This window comes from Hippocampus zosterae, chromosome 16 (genome assembly GCF_025434085.1).
Source record: "Hippocampus zosterae strain Florida chromosome 16, ASM2543408v3, whole genome shotgun sequence".
NCBI lineage: Eukaryota > Metazoa > Chordata > Actinopteri > Syngnathiformes > Syngnathidae > Hippocampus > Hippocampus zosterae.
The window spans coordinates 13,261,601-13,283,707 of record NC_067466.1 but is presented as its reverse complement, the minus strand read 5'-3'; the positions used below and the strand labels follow the sequence as shown (position 1 = coordinate 13,283,707).

Below are 22,107 nucleotides of genomic sequence, written 5' to 3'. Positions count from 1 at the left end.
TTTCATGTTTACCAAAACTTTACCCAACTTTGAAAGAAAAAGATCATAATATTGGTCTATGAAGTGAAAATGTCCATAGAAATGACAACATCCAACTTATTTATTGAAGCTTGACCGAAATGTAAATGTTTTTAACTTTTTCCCGAATTATTTGTCTGATAGCTCTCAATGTGTGAAATGAAGATGGTGTTTATATTAATAATAATAATAATAATAATAATATTTATTTTGAAAGCGCTTTTCAGCGAACTCAAAGACACTTTATAAGAGTTTAAAACATGGGATAAAAATGTACACTTTAAAGCCAAGTATACATTATTTAAAACAAACACATTTAATTACCAACGGTGTCCTTCAGAGGTCAGTTCTAGGTCCGGTGCTTATTCCATGTTATATTACCGATAAAATGTCCCCACAAAATAACTGTCATGATTTTTCTTTTGCTCATGAAACTAATTTGTATGGTGTGGCTGACACTGTTCGACAAACAGTTGAAAACTGGCACCTTACTTTGAAACATACTTTGAGCAAAAGTAAATGTATTTCAGCAATGCTGAAGCTAGATACGTCACCGCATGCAACAATTCATGTTGTGCCTTACCTTGTGCCATCCTCAGCCTGGTGGGCTGCTCTCATCTTGGTAATGTGTCAGCCCACATTAGGTGCACCAGTGAGCAATGGTCCCAGCCAGGAGCAGGTGGTAGTTACTCGAATCTTTGGGAGGGGGCTTTGTGTCTGCGGGTATGGGACAGGAGGCGCGGAATTGGTCTATTTGCCATCTGGAGCACCTGGACCATCCCAGGTGAGGCGGAAACCTCAATGTGCTCTTTCTGTCAGTCCACACGTTGGCTTCAATCCTGAAACCAAAAACCCTTTTTGGAGACCAAACCCGGGTCTCTTTGCCATACCCCCTAGTGAGAGTACACACCAATACGGAGGGTGTGAAATGAGCCATTACAAGGTATGCCGCAGCCCTCCCAAATAAAGCCAAGTAACCCAAATTCAGCAATCATTAGGCCAAGCGTGATTTCTTCATACAGAAACACTCATAAGAGGTGTCAAATATTTGTGCTCCGCTACAAAATTCATTTGTAACCGCATGAATGGCGAAAAATTGGATAGATGGATTCATATGAAAAAAAAGGAAGACCATCATTGTGTGCTTTTAGTACATTGCGGGACATTCATTGAAGAAAGTGTGCGTGTGCATGTTTCAAACAATCTTTCTGCAGAGGGAATTGGAGGGAGCTGCAGCCTTGTAACAGGGCTGACTACAAATCAAATGGAGAGATTTTTCCATTACTCTAGGATGAAAAAAGAATTTAGCAACACCAATAGTGTTAAAAATAATCTGCTCACATGAAAAGGCATTCAAAGGCTGTGAAGTGAATTCCAAAGCAATTGCTGTCTGTATCATCGCCAGCCATAAGGACATTTTAGCCAATTAGACGATGGAAGAAAATCACTACTTGAAAAGGTATACAATAGCGTCGGCGGCTAATTGAGAAAAATTGGAATAGCACATGCGGAACAAGAGTGAAGCAAAGTCATTGAAAGACATGACCATTTCTGGACATGATTGAACATTATGGTGTCATTCTAAAGGGATAAAAATGTGCAAAAACCTATGAACGGTACAAAACAACAACAAAAGAAATACATGATCCTGATGATACATTTTCAGGGCACTCAACACCGACCTTACAGACATTCGAACAAAAAACAGTAAACATGGCCGACAAACAGCAACAGTTCATGCATGACCATAGAACTGGCGATATTGTTTTGTTTTGTTTTTTATATTATGGATGGCGTAGACTTGACATGCATGAGAACCAATGATGACCCTCTCTGTCAAGTAGCTGCGATTGTGATTGAAAAGAAGCTGGGATGTTGTCAGCATATATCCTGTACAGTCTGTGGGGCACTTCAAAAGAGCACAGCTAATTTCATAATAAATAATGCAAAGGGTTCTGCGCGAGGCCATCTCCAAGTCAAGCTAATGATGCAATTAAAGGGAGAGGCTTCATCCAGTATGTATGGCGACTGGAAATAAACCTTGCAAATGTTTATATCTAAAAATATCTGTTCAGGAATACTAATCTTGGCTTGTTGTGCGGCCTTCTGTCAAATCTTGAGAGTGTTTACTACTTCACAACTCCTGGCCCCTGTACACTCATACTTTACCTTGCCCCATCTATTTCAAACCCAACCTCACCTCTCCACTCCCAACAATTGTTTCTGCCAAAAAATCTTCAAAGCCAGTTTGCTTGTCATCGGAAGCTTTGGGATCAAGGTAGTCATCCACCAAGCGTATGAGTTACTATTTTGCATTCTTTGAATGCTCATTCTATGTGTGCTAAAAAAAATGTCCAGCATTTTATTCTTGGTTATAGCCAAAAGAGGCATACTGCAGGTTCCTATGCAAAACATGGTTAGAAATAATCATTGGCAACCCTGGATAAAATGTTGTCTTAAGCTTTGAAAAAAAAAATAGCTTTGAAAAAAAATTATATATATATATATATATATATATATATATATATTTCCCCCCCCCAAAATAATATAGGACCAAAATTACAAAAAAAAAGAGGAAAATCTGCACCCTTTCCTCTTTAGCCCCCTCCACAGGTTAACTGAGATGGCCAAGGGGAGCAGCTTGACTCAGACTGACAAACCATTTCTCCAATTTTCAGAATGGAAAAAAAATGCTTCTCCAACAAATATTTAATTTATTTTCAGTCTTTTAACACATATTAACCAGGAGTAGCAGTAATTGCCATGGGTACTGTATGAAAAAAAAAACATAATGTAATGTACCATCATGGTACAACTAATTCCAAACTTGATACTCGTCAAGTCCATTACACCCCATTAAAAAAATCTATATTTGTTGTAGAACAGATTTATGGTTGTGCCTTATTGCCGTTTCCAATTAAGTCTTTTACAAACGTCTATATGAAATAAGACAATAATACAAGCTCATCTCCATAATTTCAGTTCACATGCATCATGATTCTGGATTAAACCTCGTTTTACATAGTCGGGTGGTATTACATTAATTATTGGAAAAATATATAATCTTATGAGAAACTCTGAGGGAGGGTGTTTTTAACAGCGTGTTTCATGCTCGGAGCGCCTCCCTCACAGCCCAGCTGCCTCTTGCTGATTGGCTAAAGGCTCGCGTCAGTCACAGAAGTGTGGGCGGGACTTATCGACTCTCTCTTGCTCCACAGAGGGAGTGGGGCAAGGCAGCAGTGCATCTTCAGTTTACCGAAGGACGCCAGCCGTCGGTCGATCGGCGAAGGCTCACTGTCTGCACAACTGAACCCCACCGCAGCTCCTGTAAACAACCCAACTCAACAACAACAACAAAAGCAGCACCTTTTTTGGAGTGGGCCATTTCAAAGCTCGCTCGACTTCACCTTTCAACCTCCAGGACTCGTTTAAAAGTGTACCTGGAACGGAGCAGGTCCGGTCGGGGAAGCTACGAGGCTGACAAACGTGAGGCGCGAGAGCGACGTGCAAGACAACAAAAAGCCAGGATGAATCTCAACAGTCATGCCATCTTCACCCTCTACACTATTTATGGGATTCTTCTCCGAGGTAAGCTTTTTGTCTTTTTCGAGTTGCGGGCGACGTGTCTTTATGTGAGACGGCGTGTGCGAGCACCTTGCATGAAAAAGACGAAGAGTCAAGTGCTTTTCTGTATGCATGTGCAGCACATGTGCATTGTTGCACCTTTGCATTTGGAAAGTGATGAGGGGCCACCCTGGGGGTCTTGCCCCTCTAGTGCCTTACCTCTTATTGCTCTGCATCTCCCACCAGTGGCAATTAAAAAACATGAACGCGTGCCCAGAAAGAGGCGCAAGGGAGGCGGACACACCTCACCATGATCCGTGCTGCCCCCCCCCCCCCCACAGGTGTTTGTGGACATGCAGCTTTCTGATGAGTCACTGTTGCGATGCCGGCGATCCATTTTCTTTTTTTAAATAATGGGGATGTTTTTTGTTTGTTTGTTTGGACGTGCCTTTTATGGAGGGGTGGGGGTGCAAGAACAGGTGCACCACCCTAATGTCTCCATATTGTGGTGTACTGTGTGAACTGCATGATGAACACTAGAGTGACGTTGGAGGTCAAGGTCACATGGTGAAAACGCCCACAGCGTGGTACGCGCATACTAATGTTTAAAATGAGAAGCCCCACACATGATGATTTAAAAAAAAAACGTTTGTAGTTACTTTTCTTTTTGTGCGTAGTGCACTCAAGAGGACGAACACAGCAAACCGAACACAAAACGTAACTCAGACAATCCAGTCTCATACGCCAAGCCAGAGGTCTGTCATAGTACCAAGACTGACCTTTGAGAGGCAGCACAATGCTTCAGGCCATATAGACCCCCGGCAAATGCAAAGAAGCAGACATGCAAATTGTTGTTTAGCTGGTAACTACGCTACAGTTGCAAACACTGCTAGTTTTATTGTGGTGAGGTTAGGTCATGCCATAATTGGATATTTGCCCATGTAATATTGCAGACGCACAGATCTCAATGTTTCATAGTAGAGGGGCAACGATTAATCGACAATGGCTCGATCATCAATAATTATTTTGTCTCGATTTTTATTTGGAATCACGTCCTGTTTGTTAACAAAGGAGTAGAAATTAAAACTTGTTTTTAAATCTGATTCACCAATTTCCGGACAAATTAATTGATTATTAGAATGAAATCATCTTTGTTTGATTGTTGCATAATATTTCATCACACTACGGACCTCGTTTATACCCACCAACTAAGTAGTTGTAGAGCCGTGCCTGTTTTGCGCAGCATTCGCTGCAGGTTGAGGACACAGGGAGGCTCCAGCTTGAGTTTGGCATGTTTGTCGCCGGTTGCTAAGCGACCAAACTGGAAGTGGCCTGGTACCTTTCCCCAGTTGTTTGAATCTGAAGTAGGCTGAAGTCGTCTTTAGAAAGAAAAGCTGTGGCTTGGAATCAAAGGCTACTGGATATCAATACATTTGACTTGACTGGCTTGGCTTTTACGGAGGTGGAAGAACAGGAGAAGGAGATGACGAGCGGGCGGCAAGAAAAATAGAGTTCACGTTCTTCTGTGAGCTGCAGCTATTTGGAGACCGCTTTGAGGTGTACTTCGGGCTTCTTCAAATTTCTCCATGCTTTTTTTTTCTTTCTTCACCAGAGCCGACAATGCTACCAAATTATCTTGCTCTTTACACTCCAAAATCACCCTACCACCTTCTCCGCTATTTAATGAGGCATCCGATGATGTGCCCGAGTGGAACATTTTTCATTCTTGCCGTGCTTTGTACTATTTTATAAAGTCATTGTGACAGTATCTTTGCCATATTTGACATATCATAAAGTATTGCAATGATGGCAGCTTAGGACAATATTTTGGTCGGTGAAAAGGGCATACATGAAAAGCAAGCACGAGAGGGATGCCAAAATACTGCGTATTTCTTATTTTATGGTATCGATGTGCAAAGTAATTTGTGGACTTTATGACGCTGTTTGTTCGGGTTTTGATACATTCATAATGTGAGGTATGATACCGTGATTGCAATCCACTCTTTATTATTGTGTCCGTATAAGAAATGGAGTCTGATGGCTATTTCTTCATGGGCTAGCTTTCACAGGAGGTGAGGGCCTTGCTCACTTGGAGAAAACAAACAAAAAAAAAAAACGGACAGGATTCAACCCATGTTTATTATGTGACGAGCATTTGCCATTGAAATGTTGTAACAGCCGTAGTGGTTTCATTTTTATTTTTATTTTTTTACTATTTTATGGCAGGCCTGCTCGTAATGCTATTGTGGACCATGTGTGGCCCACGGACCACAGCTTGCGCACCACTTCTGCAAATTATATGTTGCATGCCCGCGGCACTTCCATTGTTATCCGTCGCCATTCCTTATGATCCCAAAAGGGCGGCACACTCATCCGCAGCATGTTCAGTATATGTGTGCGTGTGTGTACATATATCCCCGCCAATGTGTGCTGTGTTTGCATAGCTTCTGTTCGAGAGGACCTGAAGCAATGAGAGGAGAGTGCATGTCGGTCTCTTTTCATATGGCGCTGGTGCACACACACACACACACACACAAATGCACCACACAGTCTCCGCAACCCTGAAGAGGATAATGCTAGGCTGCTTGATTTGAACAGTCATTTCCCAGTGCAAGGCCTATTATTGCTACAGGTCGCGCTCAGCAGGCAGGTCAGCCTCCTCCTGAATGGAGACGATATCACTCAAGTCACCTACAAGCTCGCCGCTGTATGCCGCGGCTGGCTCCATCTCGTATCCGTGGATTAGACAAGTGCACGGTGGCAGTGCAAAAGTGTATGATGACAATGATTCTGATTATTATTTTTTAAGCTTGTTGCTGTTGCTTTTGCCCGGCATGTGCCCATGAGCCAGAGAAAAGCGCCTGTTATGCAAATGCACCTCTTACGCAAGAGCCCGGGGCTGAGCGGCTGGCAACGCAGGAAGAAGAGCTGATGTCAGAACAATATGGGAGCAGAGCTGCGGAGGAGGAAGGCGCACTGTCCTGACGATAAGAGTGCGACGGCCGCACTTTGCGTGTTGTTTAGGATCCGTAGTTTATCTCCTGCGCCGCCGCCACCGCGCTCGTTCGCTTGCTAGTCTGTCTGTTTCCCAACTCTGATCTCGCGAGCCGGCGTACGAGCCCCCGCCGCGTCACGCGTTTATCCCCTCAGTGAACGTAAGCCGCCGAAGGCTGACCCTCCATCCCCTTGCGCCTTCGTCCATTCCTCCCTCGCTCTCATCCGCCAGTCCTGGTGTTGGAGCTTTGTAGCGCGGCGGCAGCGTGGGAAAGCTTCTGATAACAAGCGGCCTTGTGTGTGTGTGTCTGTCGGCGTGTGTTTGTGTGTTTGCAGAGCCACTGATTACATGGGAGAAACGACTGTCTTTCTTCCTCGCGCGCCGCACACTCTCCCCTCCTACTTTTGCATCCATTTTCATGGCTGCGCTCCGACAGGTTTGAGCATATGAGGTGCTCCGTACCTTGTGTTGATGGCATAAAGCCTCAAAGCTTGGAATCCTCTGTGGAGCGGCTCTGGACCTCTGTGCCTCGCGCACGCATGCCCACAGCCAGCCGTACATGCACAGAGCCCCACTGTGGATTCACTGCTCTTCTGCCAAAGGATTTCCCCTGATCAAAGCCAGTCTTTTTGTTAGTCCAGGTGTTAAAAAAGTTGAAACAGAGAGGAGGAAGTGGCTGCGGGGGATTGTGGTAGGATTCAGAAGCTACAAGCTCTTCCTGGCACAGCAGAAGCACACACCGGTGCAGAACTGCTCCTGAAACACAACGCGCAATTTCACACCTGTGGTTGATTCTCTCTGCTCAGTTGATGAGTTTATCTCGGCTTTATTTTCCTGCCGAATCATAAAAGGGAGAACATCGAGTCCCTTTTCAAGCCGGGTTGGTCCTTTTATTTGTTTCCCTACGTTGGCCTGACTCTGGAGTTGAGTCCACACCTCTGCTCAGGCCACGTCAAACCCCCAGCAATCCTGCTCTCGTTCTGACGTCATTTCGTCTCATAGACTATAAAGGGGAGAAATCCTCAATAATATTTCTGGAGAGGAAAATAGTGTGCCGCTACGCATCGTTTAAAATTAAGTGTAACATGTTGAAAATCTGTTCATTATGAAGTGGAAATGCATGGGGTTTTTTTTTTTTTTATTGTTTTCTGTATAAATCACTTTAGTCATCTTTTTGATGGTCTGACAAAATGCAAAAGTCCTTGGTGTGGAACTGTACGCACGTTCTAAGAACTTGGTTGAGAGTAGGTGGTGAATTGATTTAAATGTCTTCCCATAATGCCTCTGGGGGGGGGGGGGGGGTGTTATTGAGAGGGTGCTGCGAAATCTCCAGGACAATAGTCCAAAAAGTCACCTCATCAAATTGGCAGCATTTTTTTTTTACATGACATCCAGCACAGAACTGAATACTTGGTCATTTTTTTTTCCTAAATGGTCACTTCTGAAAATGGCCTTTATGAAAACCATGCGCGATCTCTGTTTTCCATTATGATCCTTCAGTTTTGATCCGTCAGCGTGCTCACTGATCTTCGATACTGAGTGCATTAGCACTTCTTGGCAAGTATTCTGTGGAAATAAAACACTCTGCGAGTAATTGGTGGTATGATAGCAATGACGCTCTGTCACGGCTTGTTATGGTAATCGCAGTACAATAGAAGCATACTAGTCATCAAACATCCAATTAGGTTGTCGGGCTTATATTCTAAACAGCATGCTGCATTTTTAAGCAAATCGTTTAAGTCCTGATGAATTGTATATTATCGAAGCATAGTGATGAGACATTGCTTATTCTGTCGACTAATGCCTCTCTGGCTGCAAATACATGTTATTTGAGATTGAAATTCACCAGGAAAAAAAAAAAACAACCCCCCCCCCCCCCATCTTTGTCGAGAATATATTTCGGCTTAATTCATTTCCAAATTGGCAGCGCAGCTCTGCCTCATATTGTTCTGTTAAAGTGCATGAGAGAAGTCGATAATGAGGCAGAGCGTTTTCAGCCCAAACAAGACTCCCGATAAGGGAGCGGGGTTTGTTTATTTCTTTGTAAACAATTCAGTCCTTATATAAACCAATGCGCTAATTGGATGTGATTCATCATAACTTTAATGTACAATTGACTTTTGTTTCCCATTCATTGGCACATTTTGGTACAATACTCGGGGAAACAAATTGTACATAAGGTTAAGCGCTACGATATTTTGCTCAAACTTGACTATGATATAGCAACTGCTGTGTGGCTGCCTGCCTCTGCCTGTGACTTGTGGATAAGCAAGAATGAAATCTTCATCAAAAGACATTTCAAGATTGCGATGGTCGTATTTATTCATCAAGTCACTTAATCATTAAGACTCCTGTCCATTTTCTGTTGCTATTGATTGAATTGGAGACTTCATCTTTGGGGACTTGAGGGACAAGCGGCACAGGCCTCCGCTGCGCCGAGTAGCCTTGTCCTTCTCAATAGAGGAGTTCAGAACATTCAGTGAGATTTGCCTGTCGTCGAAATGTCCCTCATGTAAACACAAAGACACTTTGTTTATGGCGTGAACATATCTGGGTGTAAACATGGCATTTGATGTCTCTATTAGCGTCCAATTCTAGGGGATTAGCGTCTGGCTAATCTCGCACTCTAGTCTTCTGCTCAGGGGAAGAAAACAAATGAAGGAAGATTGAAAAGGGAAGTTCTAGAATTGTTGTCCCCCCCAACACACTTGGAAACAAATGAAGTGGGTTAGTGTAGCATGTAGTTGAACCTAACGTGCTCTCCAGGTTCATGAATCACACTCCTCTTAACAAGCCTTATCCTTGATAATGTTCTTTTCGTGTTATGTGCCCTTTCATCTGACAGCTCCTTTTCATACAAATCCCCATGGGCCACAGTGGAGAGACTTGCTCGTACGTGTCACGGTAATCATTTTCTGGAGCCCAGATAAAGATACGGTCACAACGTGGCTCCGCTTCCCTCCCTTTGCTCTCCCGCCCCCGTCGCCAATATTGTTTGGGGACTCTGCGTCCGCTCCTGGCAAAAATGAATTCAGCCAAAGCGAAGACAGCCCCATATTGCTGTGCTGAGACAGCTAGCACATTATGTGATCTGCACGCCACCATACACACACACACACAAAAAAGAATGCACCTGCATACTTGCGCCCTGCAGGTTGTAGTCACAGCAGTGAGAGGAACCGGAGAGAAATCCACTCTTGTTTGGAATTACCTTTGCGTCGATGTATTGGACTGAAGGGTGCTACTGTTTTGCTCACATTGTTTCAGTCATTCTGAGGTGGCAAGCGTACACTCGTCGCAAATTCGTGGATGCTGAAGAGAGAGGAAAGGGAAAGAAGCAGGTTTCTTAACAACTAAAACTCAATGGCCTCTAAATATGGGCATAGGTCAAATTCTCCCTTCTCCTCTCTCGAGTGCTTCATTGTCCAAATCGTTGAAGGGAGCATCCATTCAGTGTCTAAACAGGAAATGAAGCCAAATCCACACATAATCCCACGGTTCCCATCACCTCCCGCCCACACGGCGCCAATATTCGTCTTGACTAATCGCAGTTGTAATTCAACAAAGTAATCCCTAAAATGAGAAGCATCCGTCTATACGGTGATGCCGATTTCCCCTTGTGTCTACGAGGCAATGGAGATACGGTCGTGGACTGTGTATATTATTTGACTTGAAATGTGCTTCTAAATTCAGCTACGTCAGTAATATTTTCAAACGCCTTTTCATATTTTAGCCCCGGCTAAATGTATCTCGTATTATATTTCAAAATAGGGATTTAGAGTTTAATTGCCCGACACGTTATTAAAATGGAGTTATGGTATGATACTAATTGAAACGTGGGATTCATTGCACTTGCACAAATCACTATCTGCACTTGTTTTAGCAACGCCAAAAGAAAGATGCCTGGAAGTAGCAAAAGCTAATTGAAATATACTGTAATTCCCCGAAGACACATGTTCATGTTAATTGACTTTCTGTGTGCGCTTGTGTGTAGTTGAGTGGGCGTGTTTTTTTTTCTTTCTTTTTTTTGTAGCCTGCAGTAAGTTGCAAGTCGCTTGTCTAATCAACAGCTGGAGCTGCCTCCCGTTGCCTTCCGCTCTCCACCCATTTTTTAATTCAACCTTCGAAAGCGATTAGGCTCCGTTTTGCATATGGCACACAAATGTAATAATGTAATGAAATTATGCAGTTTTAACGTGCTAAAATACGATTCAATCTATCCTTCCGGCTTCCACGCCTTTGTCCTTCGCAATTTCAAAGGCTCTGTGGGGTCATGCTAGCCGGTGGGAATATGCCCAACAATAAGTTTCGGACTGCTGTGAGTTCGTGACTAATTTTCAGCTATTTAGAATTTAAAGACTGCAATTAAGGGATTACAATTGTGTGACACGGGTGTGATATTTCCTCAAAGTGAAAAGGTTTCCAACAATCACCAGCCACGACCGCTGTTTTCCCTGATTTCACTACCAAGTAAACAACCGCGTCTGTCTACAAGCGAGCTAGTTACCTGCTACCCCGTTACGAATTTGTGGTGCTTGGGACTAAACCTGTCGTTAATTTGGTTCTCTGTTTTCGTCAACACCTCTTCTTTCTCTTTAAAAATTATTTTTTTTTGAATGTGTCTGAGGAATTGATTATGTTCGCCCCCAAGTTTGATTGCTTTGTTAACATCTGACCATAGGCGATGGAAATTGAACTTGTTACGATGAAAACGGACCGGAGGGTGCTAGTCTGAAAGTACCCAAAATATGAAGTCTCGGTGCCATCCATTTTAGGGCTTGCCCTCGTCCTGTTGTACAGGGAAGGGACAATGGAGTCAATTGATAAAATTTAATAAAAAAAAAAAAACAAATGAACTGAAGCCCCTTAGTTCTGGTGAGCAATAGCCTGCTGACTGAGCCTTGGGGCGGCCACATTATACTGTGTGTGTGTGTTGTGTGTGTCCACATTTCATCACTTCTGCACCATCTGTCTTTTTTTTTGCCTCATTGCAAATCCATTTTAGGATCCTCAACATTATTCCTCCCCATTTGAAGTAGTGCACTCCCTGATGCTTACTGCTAATACTGCAGGATCCCGTAGTTTGTTTGGTATTTGGCAGTGGAGTCTCACAAATGTTTGGTGCAAAATGAACTATCCGTAGTAAAAAAAAAGTCAGGGCAAGCCTCAATTTCATTTTGGGGGCTTGCCAGAAAATATGATGGATCTTGTTCTTTGAAGCTTTTTATGCTTCTTCCTACTGCTTCTTTGAAATTTCATAATCCTCCCATCATTTATTCGCATATTAGCACGCTGCTTGAGCACAGCAAGATGCACAAACTACTGCTCCAGTCCCACCAGGCTTCGGCTCAGTAGTTTTATAGCTAACTCATCCCCACTTCTAATCAAAATGATTCTCCGACCCGAAACCTCCTGCTGAGGAAACAAATAAGCTATTATAGGTTTAAATGGTCTCCAATTACGACTAATTTCAATGCTTATCTTAAAGATGTTTGCTTTTCTCTCCTACTCGACTTCCGATGAGTAGCACAAGAATTGTGATGTGGATCACAACCAAGATTGACTTGTTCAAGATACAGCAGATGCGTGCCTATTAGAGGGCCGGAAGGGTTTCTGTTTTTCTTCAACGCTCATCTTGGGGACTAAGAAGGACAGTTTCGCATTTATCGTCACGACAGTTTGTCTCACATTGAATTGAAAGACACAAACCCTCGCTTTAGTAGCTTTGAAACACATGCTTATGGCAGGTCAAAGGAACGAGTTGATCGTTTTGACCAATTTGATTTTAAAAGGTGATTTCATTTTATTATTATTTTTTTGTCTACAAATTCCTGCCGCGGCGTCATTTGTTCCACCAGGCTTGCCTAGTGACAGCTCTGGCTGCTATGCAGTACGCGGTTTCCGTGTCGTTCAAATGGACCAGCTAATGCTAATCTGTGCTAATCCCCTGAGAAGCAAAACGATCGCACCACTCTGTAGTTGGAATGGATCAGAGAGAGGAAGGGGGCGCATTGTGAAGGCCCGACGTATTTTCGGCAAATTCAATCGCGGCAGCTTGTTCGTGCAAATCCTCACCCCGGTGGTCACTCTTTAATGCCAACCCTTACACACATACACAGAGACGGAACCTAAAACGGGGGGAAAGCTGTTCGAGAAGAGGGAACGAAAATAATAAGAGCACATTCAAACCGCAGTTCTACAGACCCTATAATTAGTTGCAAGCTCTCTGGGACTAAGCAGTGCTCCTCAATTCTTGTTGCAAACACACTGCTCGTCCTAATCCTGCCCTTATTTAAAGTGTTACCCTACATTTGGACTCCAAAGTAATTTCTCATTTTAGCTGGCCGTAGTCTAGACTATTTTAAAGAAGGTAACGCACGGAGATAACCTTCATACCACTTAATTCTGACACGACCGTTAACCTCTAATTACGATTACGACATTACGATCGCGTAGCGGAATATTCTGCACTTTCCTCTAGCCGAAGATTGCATTTGCATTATCGTCCCTCTCGGCAAAACCCGAATTTTAGACATTCTCCCGCCTACGATTCCTTGCGATACCGAGATGAGCGCTTCGTGTCTTATTGCACATGGCAGCAAGTAATAAATTGAAGTTGTATGACACAAGTCGGAAATGTGCTGTCAGCAGGATTCACATCCCGCACATCCATACAGATTCCACCGTAGAGATCTTTAATGAGGTTTCACACGAGCTGCCTTTGGACCTAATGTCCAATACTGGGGTAGGTTTCCCAATCGTGTTTTTCCCGGAGAACCGATGCAGCTTGCAATCTATTTGACGTGTTTTCCGGCGTCATCGTACGAAGGTCTTGCACGCATCCGGTTGCTAAACCCGCATTTGAGAAACGAATTACATTTAATCTTTAAACCGAACTGAGGCGTCATGCTCACGTCACATACGGCGAAGGCACATATTTCTTTGAGGGAACTAAGTCCGGATGGCTGCTTCACTCGATAGTTGGCATCTTGAATGGAAGCAATCCATTTATAAGGTTTATTTCTGCCAGGTATCAGTCCCTGGCTTCGCGGTCTCATTTCCCCATGCAAATTCCTTTGCCCTTCTCGCATTTTAAATACAGTTCAGAGAGAATAAGTGCTTGTGTTGTGTTATTCGCTCCTTTTGTACCATTTGCCACTCTATGTGTATTCAAGTCACAGTTGTTTGATCTTTTACAAACATCTATGCTACTTTCCGTTAGCCCGTCTGTGGCAGTTCACATTGTGTTGACATTAAGTTTGAGAACCTCCGTTCGATGAAATAATAGAACGTGGTTCGATTGAACGTTTTGGTGTTTGGAAATACGTTTCATGCATCAGCTTGACCGGAATCTTCAATTGGGGGTGACAAATGAGCAGCTTGAAGCAAGCGTCTTTTGCCTCAGCTTTCTTGCGCAATCACCGCAATATGTAATTTATCAGACGGTGAGAACAGGTGCTGTCTATACAGTATGTGTAATATAAAATATAATATAATATCCCACACGATAAGCGGGATTCTCGCTCTCTCCGGTTTTGCTGATGGATACTTATTATGGGAAATGTAGACGCATCAAGTAAGAGGAAGCGCCCTGATGGGCTGTCTCGAGATGTCTGGTAAGTCTAAATTGTTTCCTGCGGCTTGTTTGAGATCCTTTCAAGACATCGACCTGGCCGCAGCCGAGCCAGAGCTTCCCAGTGATGAGATGTGATGAGACAGCGACGGGGCAAACGGAAAACATAGCATGTTGGAGTGTCATCGAGGTGTGGAGGGATGAGCGGTTTGGACGGCTGGTGGGGGGTAACAGGAGAGATCGGGGAGAGGGGGGGGGGTTGAGAGGAGTTCACATCTGTTCCTTCACCACAAGAAATATGAATTTGGAATCGAGACAGCTGACTCCGGCCCGAAGTGTTTGGGGGGGAAAAAAAGTTAAAAACAGCACAGAGGGGGGGAGGGGGGGGGGGGAGAATAGCCTGAAAAGAACAGTAGCCAGGCATGAGAGATTCAGTAAATGAGCCTTGACGTTGCGTCAACCATTCAGACGTGCACACACAACGCATGAATAATGCATTCAAGCAGTTGGGATGATTCATTATGCATGGAGATATGATCGTAGATAAAGAGCAAATGCTGAAGAAGTGACACTTGAGTATTTTTATGGGAGAAATAAATAGATAGAACAAGTTTGGAAAAACAAACATCACGGTGACATTTTGTTGTTGTTGCTTCCCTCCTAAACCGCCGCTCCCGACATGTTCAGACTGGTTTTCATTATTGCGTCCTTTTCACTTTTTCACAGCGTGCTTGTCTATCTTGCGAGACGCCGTCTCTGTCCTTCCTCTCCTCCGCGGTTCCCTTCTGCCTTACCCCCCTGACAACCTCACCCCCGGGGGCTTTCATCTTTGGCGGGGGCGCTCTCTCTATGAGAATCCTTCCAATTGGCAGACAAGCGCCCTTGTCAGACACCATTCATTGCACTTGCGTAGATATGAAAAGTGTTTTAACGAGCGCTGCCGAGTCTTGTGGTGCGGCGGAAAGTGCTCACCGATGCAAAAGCAGATCGTGTGACTAATTTAAAACAAAAAAAAAAAAACACTCAAGTTTGAAGCCCCGTTTGTTGACGCTCTTGCCGGCAAGTTGTACTCCAACAGCTTGGAGGCGGCGTTAAAAATCAGGATCGGTGATCACATTCGGGAAAGGCGTGATGATTGATTTGTCGATCAATTGAGCGTGATGAAGTTGGTCAATTGTGTGGAATTTATTTTTGATTCATCTTGAAGCAGTGGAGGAATTCGCTACGTTGCCACAAGGGCGGCGCAGCATCAGTTGGAGAAATATTAATTGATTACATGTTCATTTTTTTTCTCCTCATGGTCAAACGTGAAAATTCTGCCAAATGTGTTGTCATTTACAAACCTTTTAATCTAATCTGAGATGTCAAAAAAAAGAACTAAGCGGTGCTACTTTGAAATGATCACAAAATATTTAGCCGCGATTGCAAAACATGGACAAAATGGCTTCTGCTATGTTATCTGAATCTGGAATTTCTCCATTGCGAGACTAATAAAGGTTTTCTTAATTATTTATTACAAAGCTGTTGTTGATGAAGCGACCGGTGCACACGTCATGTTCTGATAACGGCTCAGGCAAAATATAGCGATGGTTATTTTCTGATTGAGGCCATATAAGCAGCTATTTGAAAAAAAATGCAAACTGCTTGTTGAACAAACAGCCTGTTTTGTATTCTGACAGTGACATAAAAGTTCAAAAGTGCCCGTTTGCGGCGATCCCAAAAAGCCGCTTTGTTTCACTGTTGCTGTATCATTTCGCAGCGGGTTGCTGCACTTGTTAGTTGGTGAATGTGCCCTCTTTCCGGGTTGAATCAGTCACGTAGAGCAAATGTTGCACGTGACACAAGTAAAAAAAATAAAATAAAATCCTTGGATAGCGGACGCCTTCTGTTTACATGTCAGAGTGCGTCTGGATAATTGCAACGGCAGACTGCCTTTAACATCAAGATTAATTATTGATAAAACATTTGCTCTCCTCTATCCTCGGCAGCCAATCGGAAGCATTCATTTGGCTTCCAGAAGCCCGCCGTACGTGGCGAGCCAGAACAGCTCTCCATATATCACGTTATTGTCGCCCCGTTCTGATCCAAGTATATGAATAAAGCAGGGAGGAAAGTAGCTTGATCTTCTCCTGTCAGTTCTGGCGGAGAAACTAAGTGGCTTAAAAAAGAGCCGATGTCATGGTGAGTGAGTGTTCGACATCCAATGTACAATCATCCGAGCCCCTAGGATACAGACTCTGGAAAATATATAAAGTGCCTGCTTTATAGACCATGACATATAATTTCCTCTCTCCAGAACGACACAGAGTGCGTTTCCATCAGAATGCAGCCAGGCTCTTCTGATGGAAGTCACCAGCTATATACTCCGCAACTTGTACACCGGCTCGAACCCGACTGCGGCTTTATGTTTGCGCTAGGGGTTATATCATCCAAATGACTCATCTGTCAGGAAGCGATAATATTCTCGTGACCCATATTTTACACGACGGTATTTAGCAAGTATATACAGTGTACAGTAAAGATCCCCGACGTTCAAGTTTTTTCGAAGCGCTGATAGTATTATTTCCTAGAGTGGCCTAGGTTTAGTTGGGGCCGATTACCTGGTCATTCTGTCTCTTTTGGATGCGGTTGTATTTATGAACAGAAGCAGCTGAGGGAGACTAATATGATCACTTCAAACAAATGACTTGATTGAATAAGAATTGTTTATCATTGTTTTCAAAGTGTAGTTGAGGATTATTTTATATTATATTTCTTTTAAAATTTGGTCAATACCAATATTTCACATCTTCGCTGCCTGTCATTTGAATTTTAAAACATACGGTTGTCAGGTTCAGTGTTTTTTTTAAAATGTCATTGAATTTTAAAAAAAAATCTTGACAGTGTTAATGAACTGCATAATGTGCTACCAAGTACCCCAAAAAGTAAAAAAATTAAAGCTGTCACTCTCTTCCTACTTTGGCTGTCATTATGAACTTGATGCCTTTAATTTAACACCATGGTACTTAGCGTGCCATTGTGTGCTTAATTGTGCTTCCGTTCCACAGGTCACAGGGACACGTTTTACCATAATGGCTTCATAAACCTTTACAGCGCACAGCCACGCTGATTTCTGTGGCTGCCGAACAGCTGCAGGTAGGCTCGCAAATCCTGACTTTGCCTCGCCGCTTTCCTCTCGTCATCTCAAAGGGAAACGTGACTTGCTTACGCTGTTCCGTAGGGCAGATCATTCCGAGGGCTAATTGGGGCTAGCGCTCCCATTAGCTGCCTGCGCACATCTGCCTCGTCGGGAGCCAGACTGATCAATGCGCATCCCGGCTTACCGAAGACACGCATGCACTTTCAAGAAATGCTACTTTTCCGCGCGAGTGTTTTTAGTTCAACATGTCAATGGTGTCACACCGATAAATTGCTTTCTTTGGTGTTGATATATTTGTAAACTTCCACCCCGGTTTCACGTGGCACTCTCCCTTCGTTGATTGGCCAGCGGCAGTCTGGGAAGGTTTGTTACACGAGCCAAAGAGTGGACACAATCTGCTGCAAAACGGTCCTTTGTTGTGAATTCATTTATACGTTGTCATGTTGACCAAGTTAGCAAAGCCTTCAAGTGATTTTTGAGTGAGAGCCCCCTTTAGATTAATATGGGCTCAAGGGTGGTAGTGTGAAAGCGAGGAGAAAACACCGAGATGGATCGCAAACTCTTAGAGTCAAGCTGCTCTTCCTTCATCGTTTTGAAGCGTAAGAAGGAATCTGGCCGTTCCCACAGTCTTGGCACACTCGTCTTCCCAAATCGTTCTCCCACTAACTCTGTTGTCCTGCCAACGGTGAGTGAAAGAGCACAAGTGCATTATGGGCTGGTCATGCATGAGTAACAAGAGGGCCCTCTGAATTGCCGTGTGTGTTTTTTCCCCCCCTCCCGCTTAAAAACGTCGCGATTATGCAGTGGTCCTAAGTGGCCCTCCACGCTGCAATTATCACACACATCAACATGCCGGTGAACATGCGAAAATGCACACTTCAGCATTCATTAGACACGAGGATCTTACTTCCGCCGTTGAGAGTCATGAATCCACCCGCCCCCTCCCGCGGCACCTACTCCCTCACCTTCCACTCTTCTGCATGTCCACAAATAGCCCATCTGTTGCAGCCAGGCTTCAACCGCAAAACACATTTCCTACGTGGGAACATGTTGTGGTGAGTTTCTCCCACTGTGGACAAGCCAAGACAAACCTGTCGCCGTTGGTGTAAACCAAAGTGCGACAATCTCCCGCATGCCAATTGAGATAGCATTTTGTGCCGTAGCAGGCAGCTGCCTGGGTGCAGTGTTGTGAGGATTATGCCGATGCAGTTCGTCCAATCTGTGTTGATCTAACAAAGCGGCAGACGAAAAGCCTTTGGTCCGGCGTGCCTCGGCAAAGCTGGGAAAACCTGCGCAGTGTTTGCCTTTTAATGTGTCGTCCTTGCCTCCGTATACAGCCGCAGCATGAAACAGCATTACACTTGTCACTATAAATCCATCCTTCTATTCGTTTTATTACTGTGGCGCCCCGGTTGACATTGGAAAGTTCACAAACAAGATTTTTCGACTTTTTCGACTGCACTATTCTTAAAAATAAATCCTTCGAAAAGGGTCCCTTATTTCTTCCGAAATAAACCATAAACTGAACTTGGTTCTGGGGCTTGAACGGATTCATTCTTTTGCCATTTGTATGAATGGAAGTAATTGCCTTGATTTAAGCGTGTAAACGGAGGTTCCAAAAGCACCATCCAATTGAAGGATTGGGACAAAAGCAGTTTTTTTGTTTTGCTTTTTTTTTTTTTTTTTTTACTTGATATGTCACCATGATAAGATTTGAAACACAACAATCACCATCTCAGTCATAAGCGTATAGAATTGCACTCGACTGAAGAGGCACTTTTTGAAGTGGCTTTTTAGTATTCTTAGCCGTCGTAGACGTTTACAAATCTCAACAATAAAAATGTTATGAAATTTCAAATGATGTTTTGTACTTACCATAAAAGAGATCCTCTCAGTCCTTAATGAGCTGCCGCTATTGTGTCCTCATCCATGCGTGCACATTCTGATCAGGTGTTAGCGGCGTTAAGAGCGTGTGTGTGTGTGCTGAGCCCGCGGGGTGATGCACAGTATCTCGCGCAGTAGTCCAGGAGTTGGAGTCATTCCTTCAAAGCGGTTTTGAAGCAGCCCTCCGCGAATACGTATGCATGCTGGGAGGCTAAGGGAAACGATATGTGTCAACCATCAAGTTGCTCCTTGTCTTTCGCTGCGAGGCGATACCGCGCAGCCAGTCAACAAAAATAACACAAGCTGCTGTCGTACACTGCGAAAGCAAGGCGCAGATGTATAAATTCAAGTATGGTTTCCTTGTTTAAGCAAACTGTTGTAACATTAATTAATATAATAATCATTTCAAACGATCTCTCAAGTGCAAATTTGGAACTGTAGTATGCTCACTATATATATAATGAGACACGTTTGAGAAAAGTTTTGCGGCATTCAATTTTGGAGGTTCCACAGTACAAAAAAAAAGGCAGATTGTTTTTGACCTTCAAGATTCCACTGTAGTGGTTTCTATTTGTGGCGTTGTAGGCCAATCCAACAGCACCTAATCTGGTGTTAGGGTTTCTAATTTGATTCAACTCACTACACGGCTTTCAAGTGATTCTATTCCGCTGTGTTGAAACTTGTGACCCGGTGGCAGGAAACAGTGAGAGTCACATGTGAAGGAAGCTTCTGACGTCAACGGTGCCTCTCCACCGTGACTGCTGGTTTGTGCTCACCCTGACTGTGCGCCTGTGCATTTGTTAGTGCGTTGACTGCAATCGTTGGTATTCACCTGCAGGGCGTGCGGGCTTCAAGATATTGCGCCTTTTAATAGAATCGTAGTCTCACACGATGATTATAATGATATTAAACAAAGGGCTGCGCCACAAAACTAACGTTGGAGTAATTGATGTGTGCATGTATTGTTGCGTGCGTGTGTGTGTGTGTGTGTGTGTGTGCACACGTGTGTGTCCTTGGGTGCATGTGTGCATGTACCCATATTGAGTCATTAATCAAGTGGAGTTTATTGTTTTCAGCATCTAGCCCAAGTCCACACATTAACATTTTAATGGCATTACCGTCCTATTAATCTGCCACCCCTCCGCCTTGCTTCCAGCCACTGGTGCAACTTATAAAACTATCATAGAAGAACTTTGATGTAAAAAAAAAACACGAGAAAACAAGGCCATAAATGGGAGAGCGAGGGAGCAGTAATTAAAAAAACTACTTCAGTGAAAGAAAACTCATAAACAAGAAATAAGGGTAAACGAGTGGAAAAGTGCCTGAGCCGCGGTTTGGAATTAGACAAAAAAAAATAATGGATTCCGAGCTTTGAAAGAGTCTGTGTGTGGCAATCCAAAGCCATACTGAACGCCTCCAGCTTCACTTGCCATAATTCGAACTGCATTCCACTACTTTGCCCCCCCTGGGGCTAATCAAGATAACTAAATAAGACGTAACAAGCAGCCGTCTGGATGTAGATTGTAGATTAATTTTAATTTTTTTTCCCAATTGAAATGTGTGCTTTCCAAAGTTAAAGCAGTCAGCCTTCATCTCTGCGTCACACTGGTCTTGCCTAAACCGTTTGCTGATGGACCTCGGTCAACACAACTAATGAGCGTTTAAAATTCATTGACATGGTGGGCTTACTTGCATTAGCCTTGATGAAGGCCAAGTAGGGCCGACTGGCTGTATTCAACTGCATATCCCCCCTCCTACTACCCCTATCTCACGTTTTCCTACTTTCCGTGCCATATTTCCGCAACATTTTCCATTTGAGTGGGACTCCGCAGAAATCTTGTTTTCAAGACTTTTGACTTATGCGGAAGTCTTGTTAGCTAATTAGACAGAGATATTACTTGTGACAATCTTATTTTGTGGCGTTGGCTACTACAGAAAGTTATTACTGTACACTAACAAGAGGAAATTCCTCATGTGTGTTGTACTGGTCTTGGCAATACCAAGAAACCGAATGACTGGTTGCATAAGAAGAAATGCAAGAAGTTCGGCAGGAAGCTCTGCAAAGTGTGAGCTTGGCAGGTAACAACAGTGCGGTTGCAAACTCGACGTTGTCACTTTTATTGCGTTGACTGACAGGTTAAACAAACAGACAACACAACCAGTTGCTCCTGTATTTGTGTCAACAGCGCGAGCTTACCGTTGCTTCGTAATTGGCGAAGTTGAGCACACCTATGAGGATTTGCTTGCAAAAATGTTTGACTCTGTGTACCCTGCCAAGGCAAAATGTTGACCGCAATTTTGTGTCCAGGTCACTTACGGTTTTCTTTACTCTTGCAACCTATCACAGTTTTGTTCTGCTAGGGGGTTGACCAAGCAAGTTCTTCACCTTCTCAGTTTCTCACACCGCAAGGGATGGAGCGCATACACGATACAATGCATCTTAATTTATATCGCGCTTTCACATATCTTCAGCTTTCACAACAGCTGCAGCTGTAACAAAGTGCTTTATAGAACCGCTGACATAAAATGACAAGATACGGTAAGATAACACAACACAGACATGGACAGTCATGCAATCATAACTATATTCTAGCATATGTCTTGTTGTTTGAAGCGGTTATGGATGAAAGAGGAGAGAATCAAAGTCTCCTTTCACCAGTGGATCAGAGACACCGTGCTCAAAATGTGTACGCGTCTGCTACAAGCCAGGTTTGAAAGTAAACAAGAAGCTGTAGCGTCCCATCGATGAAAAGAGAGATTCGTTCACGATCCTGTACCATGTCAATCCGCTTCAATTCCAAGTGCCGACTCTAAGGTCCAAATACGCGCCGACGCTCCTCTTTCCTGATGCTCGGCTCCAGCAGCCCATCCATCCAGCCACACCAACGCGGACTGTTCAACAGCGCCGACATCCCAGCTGAACAAAACGGGGCT

At 43.7% G+C, this 22,107-nt stretch overlaps 1 protein-coding gene across 3 annotated transcripts in view; it reads left to right on the top strand.

Moving 5' to 3' along the window:
* Positions 1-3,229: 3,229 nt before the first annotated feature.
* Positions 3,230-22,107, top strand: part of cadm2a (cell adhesion molecule 2a) — a 145,120-nt gene continuing 126,242 nt past the window's right edge. For 2 of the 3 annotated variants that reach the window (XM_052046874.1, XM_052046873.1), the window contains exon 1: positions 3,230-3,606. In XM_052046874.1, the coding sequence (XP_051902834.1) occupies positions 3,546-3,606 (61 nt within the window). In that variant the 5' untranslated portion in view covers positions 3,230-3,545. The remainder of the gene's footprint in view (positions 3,607-22,107) is intronic. The other variant, XM_052046875.1, reaches the window with a different exon arrangement.